General features: G+C 39.3%; 1 protein-coding gene across 1 annotated transcript in view; it reads right to left on the bottom strand.

The window, feature by feature from the left end:
* Positions 1-13,919, bottom strand: part of GRM7 (glutamate receptor, metabotropic 7) — a 1,039,395-nt gene that overhangs the window by 459,706 nt on the left and 565,770 nt on the right. Inside the window, exon 4 of the mRNA XM_012659244.1 lies at positions 12,167-12,321. Coding sequence (XP_012514698.1) covers positions 12,167-12,321 — 155 coding nt within the window. The remainder of the gene's footprint in view (positions 1-12,166; positions 12,322-13,919) is intronic.

Below are 13,919 nucleotides of genomic sequence, written 5' to 3'. Positions count from 1 at the left end.
TTAGAGAACACTAAGGATAATAAAAGTTTTCAGTAATTATTTAATCCTGTCCACTCATTTTATATATGAGAAAACTGGAATAAAGTAGCAAAAAAACTACTTTACCTTAACTACTTAGCATCCTAGCTAGCTGGTGGCACAACCATCATTGGAGCTGATACTGGTTAACACCATACCCAATCTGCTATCTCTGTAGCTAGCAATATAGAGTGACTGGCGGTGATTCTCTCTCTCCTTCTCATACACACACACACACACACACACACACACACACACACACACACACTATATACCAAAATATAAATGACTGCATGCCTCGAAGTAAATTGCTGCACATTGTTAAAATAGCAAAATACTTGCCTCAGTAAGTACCTCTTAAACTTTTGCTTTATCTATATGGCTTAATGTGACCCCATATGCAAAATTAACCTAATGTTCTGGAGGGCAGGGTTATTATTCGTCCTATATATTTATACCCTTTTGACACTGACAATGACATATTCTTTGAAGATACTCGGATTTAGGTGACCATAGTCCTCTTTCTTCAAGGTCTGTGATATGCTCATGTAAAATAAGGAAAAGGCTGGTGCTATGATATTTATTAACTGTAGACACACTCCTCCCCATTCTCTTACACCTACCTTAACCAGGATTTTGCCAACATCACTCAAATGTAACAACTCTCTGTCAAAAGTCACCACTGAAGCGGAGACATTGCCCAATCAAATGGTCAATTCTCAGTGCTTCTACCTGGGTTAGCTGCAGTATGTTGATGAAGCTGACAAATTCCCTCCTCTCTAAAACACTTATTTCACCTGGTTCCCAGGAAATCATACTCATTTTTATTGTAACCTCACTGGCCAATCTGCTTTCTCATAATTTTAATAATCAAATGTCCCAGCAAGTACTCTTTGGTCCCCTCCATTTCCTATAACACTTCTTTAAACACCATCTATATTTCAATGGCTCAGCAGTGGTCTTGAGAATGTAGTTCAATATTCCCATTGTGGGACCCTAATACATGGTTCTGGAAGGAACAAGGCAGAACTTATTCACAAATTATTGTATTTGTCTGTTCCAACCTGTCTGGGAGCTGCCTGAAGGGCTGACACATTGGGTATTTGTTTGTTTCACTTAACTTGGAACTTGCTCAGGGTGGAAAAGAGGCTTGAAAGTATTGTGAGGTTAATGAAAAATCTACAGCTACCTGGGGTAAAAGACTGGCATCAAGGCATACAATAGATAGCAGAAAGCCTGGGAGAAAAAGTTAGAAAGGGTTTCTTTGGGAAATGAGGACATTCAAAGGTACCTATGTATATTAGAGAACTTAGTTAGAAATCCACATACACATCCAGAGCAGGGTACATGCACAGAAAAGACCTCAGAAGACCTTTAGCATTCACTGTTGACTGACCTCTAGACTCAGTGCAAGCAGGAAGTGAGTGACAAGGCAGAGTTGTAAAGGGCCTGACTGAGGGGTTGAAGGAGTTTTCCAGTACGGAGCCAATCCACAGAGATTGGGAACAGTGGGTTTTTTTGATTGTTTGTTTTATTGTTGCTGTTGTTTTGTTTGCTTTTTTAAGGTACTGACATTTAATGAAATCTCTGTCAAAACACTAGCTGAATATAAGGCAAAGAAACAGATTTCAACAATCGCACATGAAAAGGAATACAATCTTTATAGAAATAGTTTGGAAAAGTCACTCAAGACACAGATGACTGTAGCCTTTGACAATCAAGAACATTCAACGATGGGGCAAGGGGAATTTTAGTTCCAGAACTAACACATTATAACATTCAAATGCCAAGTTTTCAACAACCACCACCAAATTCATGAAACATACAAAGAAATAGGATGGTATGGCCTGTTCAAAGGAGAAAAATAAATTGACACAAACTGTCCAACAGGAAGTCTAGACATTATCTAATAAGAATCTTATTTCCAGAGCTAACACATTATAATATTGAAATGCCAAGTTTTCAACAACCACCACCAAATCATAAAACATACAAAGAAATAGGATGGCATGTCCTGTTCAAAGGAAAAGTAATAAATTGACAGAAACTGTCTAATAAGAAGCCTAGACATTAGACTTACCAAAGAATTTAAATCAACTATCTTAAATATCTGGAAGAGTTAAAGGAAACCACAAAGAACTAAATGAAAACAGGAAAACAATATATGAACAAAATAAGAGTATCAATAAAGAGTAGAAATTATAGGACTTAGCATTTCTTACTATTACATATGATTTACTTATTTATTATGCCTATTGATTTATCATCTCTTCTCCTCTCCTAGAATGTAATCTCTAAGAAGGCAAAGATCTTTGTTTTCTGGTCACCAGCACCTGACTGTAGTTAGTGTCTGACAAACAGTAAACAGTCAACATTTGTTAACTGACTAAATGGTCTCCTCCACATCCAACAGCCCGCTACTTATAGCTCTGTGATATATAGAAACATTAATTATGATATGATGACAGTGAAAATTTTGGGGGGGGGGAGGAAGACAGAGGGGTGGTATATTATAAAGTGGATATGACTCGGGGGCAGTTGCTGGTGACGTAGCTGGACGGACAGTCTTGTAACCCTGAGTGCACACTATACACACAACCAGTTCTCACTTGGGCAAGGATCACATAAAATTCACCATTTATTTTAAGGAGAGAATCTTCCCAGTGTCAAATGTGTTCATTCAATGAAACCCCAAAATAATATAACTGGTGTCAAATTTCCTAGATATGGAAAATACTTTATCAAGACATTTGCATATTACTTTTTCATTCAAAATTAAAATTTAGGTTATCAATATTTATACATTTCTAATTTTAATACAAAGGATATTTGTTTAAAATATTAAGTTTCTTCCTCTCTTTTTTTTTTTTTTTAATATATTTTCTTGCCAATCAAGAACCATTAGCTGTACTGATTTCATGATTGTAGTAAGAGCATTCTCCAGCTTACATTTTCCCTTAAGGACAATCCTTGTATGGATATTTTCATGTAGTTTATAATTTTCATAAAAAAGGCTTATGAAATGACTTGACTTTATAATGAAAATTTACCAATAACTATGATGATAAATATAGGCATACAGAGTGAAGGTAACAATCTATCTTGCAGCTATCTTAACTTTCAGTCCACAGTAATATAATTACTTTATAATCCATATTTTTTTAAAAAAATTAGCATTATTTTGAAAAATCCATTCATGCAACAAACATTTTGTGAGAATCTATTAAGTTACAGGTATTATTCAAGTACTGGGTATACAGAAGTGAATAAGACATAGATATTATTAAAGATACTTCAGGTTGCATGTAACAAAATATCTAGCTTAAAAGTAGTTTAAAGATAACAGTAGTGTTTTTAATATAAGAAATTCTAACATAGATGCTTCCAGGATTGGTTCGACATCTTAAGCAAGTGATCATGGTCCCAGGCTTTTTCTGTCTGTCTTCTCCACTTTCCTCCCTGACTTTGACATTCTCTCCCCTCATTAAGATGCCTGCAGTAGCTCCAGGTATCCTGTCCTCACATGACGACATAGCAAAACACAAGAGAAGGAGGTGGAAGTTTCTCTCTTAATCAACAGGGTGACTATATACCCTGGTTTGCCTGGAATCATCACAATATGAACGCTTTTACTTCTAAGGTATTCTGGTGTCGATAATAAGTTACACAGTTGCCCTACTAATGTGACTCTTTTTTCCCTAAGGGAAGAAAATACATCCAAAAGTAGTTCCTTCAGAAAATGTCTTCACATGTCCCAATGGTCAGGATTAAGTCAACTGCTTATCCTCTAACTGGGGGAGCATGGGGAGGGTGGTAAGTTAGCATTTGGCATTTTAACCTCCATAGTGGAAGAAGCTTTCTGCGGGCCAAAAAGAAGGGTTTTGGGTGAACAGTTAAGAGCATCAGTCACAAATGACAAGTCAGTAGTCTCATGGAGATTTGGAACTTCACCAAGCCCCACAGTCTGCAGGAAAAAATGGAATATCATCATCTATGCCCTACCAAGCTCCAGTGACACTTCCCCACGTGGCTCCTGAAGAATGTCCACCCCACGTGTCACACATATTCTCCTGATCAAGCCCACTGCACATCTCCTCACTTTCTAGGAACTGCTATTTTCCTCGGGGCATTTTCTGGACACAGTGGCGCTGTCAGGACACTGCTACGTACCGTGTTTTCCACCGACACTAGAATACCCTGCTTTGCACTGCTGCCAAGACACTGCTCATGGTGTCAGAGCTGTTCAGAGATCTGTGGTAAACTAGGAGAGAATGAATTTCTCCTCACATAATTCACTCTCTTATGAAGTTACAACGCACTGCTGTTAGTGTCTTAATAGCTACCAAAGTTTTCTGTGAAATAGAGTTTGGGACAGGCATGGCTTAAGTTCATCAATAGTCAGCTCTCTTTCATTTCCCTAAACAAGTCCCCTGGAAGAAAAAAACTTGCTATGACTTGCTTTTGGATCAATGAAATAGGAGGAGAAATAATGCACATCCCTTTCAGGGAAAAGCACTGATGAGTAGCGTGTGCATCTGCCACTCTTTTCCAAAGCTGCACAGTAGGGAAGGAAGAACGTGCTGAAACAGAGGTGCCTTGAATGCCGAGTGAAGACGTGGAGCACACCTGCCCCGGGAATTCTCCTGGAACCACAGCAGACTCACAGGGCTGAGAAATATTTGTTCGGTTAGTCCAATGGGAGTTTATTTGCCACTGCAGTGGAGCTTAGCCTATGCAGACCGCGATCCTTTCGTAGGCATTGCCTGGCGGTTCACCGTGGGATTCACATATGAGTCCAGCGAGTGCTGGCCTGGAGAGAGGGAAGTTTGCTCCTCCCTTTTCACAACTGAGCCTTCCTTACTGGGCCCGGCTCACCTCATCATTCTTCCTTTAGAAGAAGTTCTCCCTCACAGGTCTATTTTATTCTCAAACAATTGGATTTCTGGAGAGTGATCTGAGAGTTCATCTGCATTTACCCGATATATCCGAATCTATCATTTAGATCCAATTTAACACCCTTGATACATACAAAGAATAACTGATTACATGTGACAAATGTTTTGTAAGCAGGATATAGACACAGCATGCCTGAGAGGATGAGATGAGGAACAAGGTGACGAGGGAAGACAAGCATTGAGACTTAGGGTGGGGCTTGAAGAAGGCACAGATTTCATGGGAGAAAGAGAAAGAAGGGAGAAGATGGAAGAGAAAGACAGCGATGTGGGGTAAATGGCACTTGAAAAGGATGTAACTCAGACATGAGAAAAAGTGGCACAAAAGGCCCAGAAGAAAGTCATCATAATGTTTGACCATATTTGTCACGTTGTTTGGGTTGCAAGGACAGAAACCTACTCTGAAGCATCTTATACAAATCGCAGGAGTCTGCAAGTTTACAAAAGTAAAAATTCAGATCCAAACTCAGGCACAGGAGGGCTCAGGTACCGTGAGGATGCCTTTGAAATTCGGTATCATCTTCTGCAGCATTCGGCTCTTCCGTGATTCCGGGCAGGGTCTCTTTGTGTAGCTGGGCTCCAGCGGCTCTACGTTTATAACCTTTTACCTTGGTAACTTTAAGGAAAAGAGAGTCCCTCTTTCTTGAGAGCTGCAGTAAACGTTTCGGGTTTAGATAACATACCCATGCTCTGCCTTCAGTCTTGGGTTAACTTTGAAATAATCTCGATTGTGGCCACTAGTAATATAAGCTCTGTGCCTGCTCCCAGAGCTAAAGGTATGACTCCAGCCCACCTGAACAACGCTGGCTGACAGTGGAATGCCGGCTTCCCCAGGAGAAAATCTGAGTGCTGTGACCAGAAAGGGAATGGATGCCGGCTAAGCAGAAATGATAAATGATCACCACCTGAGCCTGACTCTCTTAGACTGTTCCTCCTGAAAGGGTCCTTGGGGTAGGTTAGCTTAAATCCTTTGTCTTAGAGGTGAGAAAATTAAGTCTCAGAAAGAGAAAGCCCAGATGAAAGTAACTTGGTACATTGCAAGCCTAATAATCAAATATAATTAAGACCCGTAGTTGGTCAGTTAATCAAAAATGTCTATCTTAGCAATTAATCATTAAAAATACATAAATACATTAAATGTTATAATTTGAAACATACACACACACACACACACACCTGCCGAGAGAGACACGGAGAGAGAGAGACAAAGAGATAGAGATTCAGAGGGTCATTTAATCTTTGTATCTGGGATCAAGGTACTTTCTGTGAACAGTGACCATGTATCACCTGACTTCCCTCTCTGTCATCATCTGGAAAAACAAAATCGAATATACTAAAATTCAGTTTTATGGTATTTAAGATGAAACGAAAATTTAAAAGTACTTACACAGCAACCTAACTGCAGTATTTTTTCTAGCATTTATGATTTCTCACCAACCTTTTACTATTTTCTTGCCTGCAACTAACAGTGATAAACATACCAAATGTTTTCAAAGCGTTAGAATTTATTTTCTTTGAAATAGTATCTTTCCCTTTTTTCCTCCCTCCACTAACTTCATTGGTTTAATATGATTTTTAATTACAGTGAATAATTGTAGAAACAGGTATTATAGGAATAAATTGATTTAGAAACAAAAACAGCTAATTCTTAATAGCCGAATTCCAACTTGTGGGACATACTAGAGACTACTCTATTAGCTGTGAGTATTCAGTATGCTGGGGCATCAGATAGCATGTCTTAAAAAAAGGTGGATATTTTCTTGTTGGATTACATATTTGCCTGTTTGGAAATGATTAGTGGCCAGTTAAGTGAAGTGAGTGAAGAGAATGTCTATCGTACTTGACAGGAGACAGTGTGGTTCAAAAATTGGAGCTCTATTCATACAAAGCAACTTACAGTTAATTGTTCTCAGAGCTCCTCAGTTTATCTAGGTTGCAGATTTCCCTGTTTACATTTCTTACCACTCGCTGGAGACCAATAATCTCTAGTTTAAATGTCACAAACTTAAAAGTAAGATGGTGTTATTCTCCACCCCGCTCACTCTCCTGCCCTCAGGCTAGTCTATCCACAGAAACAGTGCAGTTTAGAGAGGAAGTTCCCAGTGGAATGTCCAAAGCAGAGGCTGCCTCCTCTGTACTTTTTGCTTTCTGGGGAGTCAGACCTGAGGCTTTCCATGCATGTTTGCAACATCTCAGCAAACCACCCAGTTGAGCCATATGTCAACCCTGCATGGTCAGTCTCTCCAAAATTGAAAGGGAAAGCAAAATGAACCAAGAATGCAAGAGCCACTCCTAAGGGATACAAAATAAACAAACAAACAAACAAAAGTGCAACTTATTGCCTGGTGAATTGTTGAATTCGAGTATTAAGTGTTTTTTTTTTACTGAACGTTTTTAGGAACAAAAAGTCAAAGAGAAAGACAACTTGGGGTAAATATTTTCCCCTGTCCAGAGTTTTCTTTCTTTAAATTTATACAAATAAGTAGGCCTTTGTATATTCAGAGACTATATTCATATATAGTAAATAGGAAAGAGAATTTTTTTAAAAATATTTTTATTATGTTTTAGCTCCTCTGGTTGATGCCAGGGGTTCAGAAATAAAGGGAATCCAAGGGCACTGGATTCAAGGCAGTTCAGAGTCTGGCTGTGAGTGCTGCGTGTGAGCAGAGGAGTATGGTGAGGGTTTGCCGTACAGGGGCACATGGTACATTTTGGACTGGGGGTGCAATGAGTTTGCTTTTTCGGGGGACAGTATGGCTAACTCGTTCTGAGTAAAGCAAGGAAGTCTTAAGAAAAAATAAGATTAATGATTTGATCTGGATCTTGAAAGAAACAGTATTTTCCAGAGCAATAAGAAACAGGGAAACATTGGTAGATTTTAGGCAGTGAAAGGATGTGATATAAATATGAGCCAGGAATCTAGAACAGCCTGGAGGGGCTTGAGCTGCTGACCTGGACTCACATCTGTCAGATCTTTATTTTGACCTGCATGGCTTCCTGGTCTTTCTTCTTCCTTTGCATCTTAGCAACCTACATGCTGGTCCTTAAGAAAGGGTACTTTACAGTAACTATCCTAATATGACATTTACATGTTTCTTTATCAACTGTCACCTCCACATTAGATGTGAGACTGGGTCTAGATTAACATCTGCTGTATTTCAGTATGGAGATCAGCGTCTGATACTCTGCTGGAGCTTATGACATAAACATTTAGGGAAACACTTAATGAGATACATTGCCGTAACAATGAACATGCAGTATCTCATTGCTCTCTTATTAAACAAGGTGACAGGTCCAAAAGGCATATGCATACGTTGTTAGAAACAGCTCTGTGGTTCAAGGCAATATTTTCTTTCTTGACATTTTCTCTCATTCACCCCGCAAAATCCTGTGACATAGGTGGAACATTCCAGGTAATCAAGGAAAGATAAAATAGGGCATACCTAAATTAGAGCCAGAAATATTTTCATTCAGATCTTCAAAGCTTTGATCTTTCTGGTTTTAGGAAAAGTAAAGAATTGCTTCAATCACGAGTAAAAATCACGAAATCCTTAAAAAAACGGAGCCGGCTTTTTTATGCAGGGTCCAGACTATTTTTACATATATTGCAAATTTAATTCATGAACCAAGCTGTTCTATAGACTCATTTGAAAATCATCACCAATTGTGAAAGTCATTACAGTTAGCTTTGAAAATCTACCCTTCATTATACTGGCTTCCTAATGTTAATGATTATGGCAGAGATGAAAAGATGCTGGTCCACGACCCTTGCTGGCTATAATTAAAGATGTCTAGAACAGCCTACTCTCGGAGAAGCAGAGCATTTTGGAGGGTGAAGAGTTGAAGACGGCTTGGGTATTTTTGTGTGCTGAGGATTGGTTGGGGGCTGAAGAGGATTACTGAGAGGCCTACTTAATGGGACAACATACAAGTGAGGAAAATGCCAGGGATTCCTTGGCTCATCAGATAATACAGAGAAACTAAAAATTACAGAAGCACTTTGGCTCAGGAGCTGGGGGAGTGCTGCCAAGTTCTGGAGGCATTCTCCAGATCTCCCAGGAACACTGGGCAGCCGGTGGGACCACAGCCCACCTTTCTAGGACTTGGCTCTGATCATAGTTAAATTGAAGGGGGCAAAAACAACATCCTTGGCTAAGAAACACTGAGGCTCCTTTTTCTATAAATGAAGAATAAATACAGATAGAAGATAAAAACTGCTTTCACAATAAACTTGCTAGCATCTTAGCCTGAAAACAATTTATTGTTATGTTTCTGCACACACAGAAAATGCCAGCCAAAAGTCCAGATGTTTGCTGAACATGTTCACAGTATGGATCTAAAGGAAAAGAATGCGTATTATTACCGGCTTTTTCCTATTTACATCTGAGCATTACATCTGAGCACAGTCAAAGATACAGGGATATTCAGCAGGATTAGGAATATTTGGAGGATGTTCTGGGCCCAGCACAATCCAGTATGGAATATCCACCAAAAAGAAAAAAAATAATAAAAAGAAACTAACAAGGAAACAAGCAAGCAACTCTAGGCAGGATAGGAAAACTTTCTTGTCCATATAGAACACACTCCATTGATAGTTTTATTTTAGATATTCCATAGCTTTGTTCAGAAGCCCTGGCACAAATGAACGCATTTCTTTTTTCACTTTCTTAGGAGTAACACTGCCAATGCATAGACACAATCTTAATGTTCCATTTGCTATGAAAGTGAACGAAGCTTGGCTGCTCTTTGCTCCTAGACAATATGGCTAAACGGAAACTACAGCATTTGTTACACAGCCACAAGAAAATCTTCACCTTTCTCTGGATAGGAATGGAAATTTTTGCATGAAACTTTGCTGTTCTATCACATTCCTATATTGTTTTTATTAATATCAATTCTCCCCCATTTCTCCCCCATTTCATTGTTTGGGGTCATATATATATTTTTGCTAGTTCATGATGCCATTTTATGTCTGATTTTGCAAATTTGCATATCCCTATATATACATGAAAATAATCTTTCCTTTCAATAATGTATAAAACCTTTGCAATCATCAGTAATTTCCTAAAATATCATGCATCAGGGGTCAGTAACCATGGAGTATGAGCATCGTGTCCATGAGGTATCTAAAGCTTAGGAAGATAGGACCTCTGTCGAGACCCTGAAATTTGTTGCCTTGCCTTGATGGTCAGCCAATTCTTGCCCTTCATCCCTCCTTAGAGTTTCTAACCATGCTCATAATATTTCACATGCTCAGATATTCCTCAGACTTTGTACAAACTCCTTAGTGTAGTTTTCAAGACTCTTCATAATGGAACCCAGACCCACTTTCAAACCTATTTTGTGCCAGGTCCTCATGTAGTCTGTGATTCCTCCATCCATCCATCTATCCATTCAGGCAACCACTTAAAAAATTTGTGTGAGCATCTACAATTTTCAGGCAAAGAACCAAGTGCTGGGGGTACAATGATGTGTAACAGACACATTTCCACGTAGAGACAAGTAAAGAAGTAGTTACAACGGCAGGGGACACATGGGAGGCTTCTAACACAGGCTTGGGCGGGTGGGATGGCCACAGATGCCTTCCAAGAATATTAACATCTAAGCTGAGACCCAGAGGCTGAATAGGAGTGAAGCAGCCAATGTACAGTGTAGTAGTGACTAGAACTCTAGAAGAGAAAAGGGTCTTCTCAATGTCTTACAAAAAGGAAAATTCTTAAAGAACTGGAAGAATTTCAAGATGGCTGGAGTGTAAGGCTGTGCTGCAGAATTAATTATTTGTATTTCTCCAATGTGTCCTGCTCCTTCTTTCCTCTGTCCCATCTCCCAGGAGGTGGGGGGTTCTCCTCACTATCAGTGATGATCTCTCAGTCATCACTTCATGCATCTAAGGTTGTCCTCCCCGATCACAATGTCACCTCGGAGAAACTTGCATGGCACCTCCTCCCTAGTACACTCACAGTGTTTCTCGTGTTAAATAGTCACGACACCTGCCTTCAGCTCTGCATGCTGTGACGGTGAGGATTTTGAGTCCTCATCTTTTGTTTTCCTGACTCCTAGCACAGAGCAAGGCGCACAGTAGATATACTGACTTTTGAGTGAAAGGAGTAGACATAGTGAAAATGTTGTCTTTCATTCTTGCCACTCATCTGCAGATGCATGGGTCTGGACTGTAAGATAGGCGATCTTCTCCAGACATGTATTGAGGAATGAAATTAATTCAAAGCCTCCCAGTGAAAACATGAATGACTCATGGGATCTTTATCTTCTCCAGATAACAGAAAGGGAACAGTGACAGAACCACAACGTTGTTCGTTAAAAGAGCCTATGTAGACCATATAGCCTTCTGGGAAGAATAATTAATTAGATCGGGGTAGAGAGAGAATGGAAAGAAATGCAAATATTTGATCCTTTTTTGAATGAGGGGACAGAGTTCTTTTTAATGTGCAAAGCAGATTTTAGGAAATCTTTGGAGACCTGGCCCATCAGAAAAAGGAACACAAAGCAGGATATTGGCAGAGGAGTGCCTTTTTCTTTACACAGTGTCTTCGTTTAGAAATAACTTTTCTTTTCAAATTAAAGGGGAACATATTATAATAAGCAAGCTTCGTTAGATCAGAGGGGTGCCAACAGACACCCTCTCCTAAAGGTGCATAAATTTAGGAAAGCAAGAGGAAGAGTGAGAACACAAGCTACCTAGGAAGGTGAGTGATGGTGGTGCTTAAGAGAGGTGGTGTGTTGTGTCGTCACAGCCTCCCTGGGCTGGAGGGACCTCCAGAGGTTCTGGGGGAAAAACATCCTTGTAGTTACCTTGCTAAGGAAGTAACAGATACATTACAAAGGGAGGGTATTCTCTCAGAAGGTGCTATCCACTTATAGAAACTTGGATGTGCTTTCTATATATTTCACTTCTTATTAACAGTAATACTCTCCTCTCAGAAAGCTCCTGTGGCATGAAAAAAAAATACACGCTAATTGTGATACTCAGAAAATAACATAACCTCTTTCAAAGAGGAATATCAACCAAAAGAACAGACCAGGTATGTGGCTTCATTGGCATTTCACGGCTACAAGTTTGAAACCACCCTGCATAAATTTTGTGAACATGCCAAACCCTCCAAGAGACACATGCTTTGGCCACTCGACACAGCACCAATCATTCTCTTAGCATATTGTACGGCTGACAAAACCCATACCTTCCACGGTCGCTCTCTTGGGCTGAATGGTGATGGCTCCTTCTGCGATATCTTCGTGCTGGTGCAGTGGGTTTATCTTGGATCCCCAGCTGTCGGATCCCACCCAGAGAAAATGGCCCACTTGGTCAGCTCTTTTGGCTGCCGCAAGGATCTGCCTGTGAAGAGGAATATGAAAAGGTATGTTAACGATAAAGAATAGCAGCTGAACGTGTGCACATTAGGAGTCAATCAAAAGGAAAGCAAGCTATTCCTTCTCCAAAAGTAAATAATCAATTGCAAAAAAAAAAAAAAAAGTTAAAGGATTTATATCCCTAATATGTAAAGAGATTTTGTAAATAAGGAAAACAGTCAAAGCATCTAGAGGGAAATAGGCAAAAAGCATTCAAAGCCAGAAGATAAAAGGAGAAATGCAAATGTTTAATAAGCTGGAGAGACACATTTACCTCCATTAAAAAGAAGGGGAATGTAAGTTAGAACAAGATATCAAATTCACTTATCACATTGGCCAAACTGTTTGTTTTGTTTTGTGAGTTTTGGCTTAAGGCTGGAGAAATGAGCATTCTCATTCACTGCTGGAGGTATATATCATTTCTGGAAGCCAATACATTTACAAATTAAAGGTCTTAAATTATTTATTAAAATAGACAGAATTCCATGCTAAATATGAAAAATTTACAACCCATGTTTATGAATGAAAATAGTATATACATAAAAAGGATGACAAGGACAAATAAAAAAAGGATATTTTTTATTATTAATGGAATAAAATTAATAATTACTAATATCTCCATTTATTGTTCATGGAAAAGTTATGGCAATAGTACTTTTGGAAGAAGAAGGAATAGATGAGAGGTAACTGCATCAGGAAAAGCTACAACCGAAGCCCCTTTGGTGGGTAACACCACAGGAGAAGTGGTTTGCCCGCCTCTCAGGACTTGGCGGTACGAGGCACCACAGAGGTCTAGGGCTAAATACAGGAGGATCGGTTGAGAGACTGTATATAAAATAGCAAAACTCCAACTGTTCTCTTTCTTCCAGGATGGAAATGGAATGGTCATTTTCTAACAAAAGGTTCTGATACTATGAACACCCAAGTGGTAAAAGATGGATAAAAGGTGACATATTAAACCTGGAGGTCGCACAGGAAGGAAATGACTAACTCAGTGTATTAGGGATTGAAATGGAAAGATAGTTCAGGAAACTTAAACTTCTGCTCACAGAATGCTGGGAACCAGGGGTATAATGTCCCAGGCCAAAAACAGCTTTTCTGGAAAAACATGAACCATCCCAGAAAATAGACCGTGGGTATTGACCTAGAGAGATTCTCTAACAGAAGGGCCGACCTGATTCCCGCCCAGGCCCTGGGATCCCTGTCAGTCGACATGCCCTGCCTCTGGACATAGGGCTTCTTAGTGTCTTACTCAGATATGAACTGTCAGAAGTCACCCATTATTGAGGAAAATCTCCACCATAAAATAGAAAACTCAACCAGAAAAAGGAAACTGGTGTGGCACGGGGAAGAGATACCACGTGAAAAAGAACAAAATATGAATAACAGATTTAAATGAGAATTATCACATCTGTAATCAAGAACAAGACAACAAGAAAAACATAACAAGGAATAGCTCTTCGTTATTAAAAATATGAAATTAAATTTACTTTAGTGCAGATATAGAAAAAAGTGAAGAAAATTCTCCAGAAAGCAAAACAACAGCAAAAGTTAGAAAATAAGCAAGAAATGCTGAGTCATTTT

Source organism: Propithecus coquereli, unplaced genomic scaffold (assembly GCF_000956105.1).
Source record: "Propithecus coquereli isolate 6110/MARCELLA unplaced genomic scaffold, Pcoq_1.0 Scaffold60, whole genome shotgun sequence".
In the NCBI taxonomy this organism is placed as follows: domain Eukaryota; kingdom Metazoa; phylum Chordata; class Mammalia; order Primates; family Indriidae; genus Propithecus; species Propithecus coquereli.
Note: the sequence above shows the minus strand (reverse complement) of the source record. Positions and strands in the feature narration are given on the sequence as shown.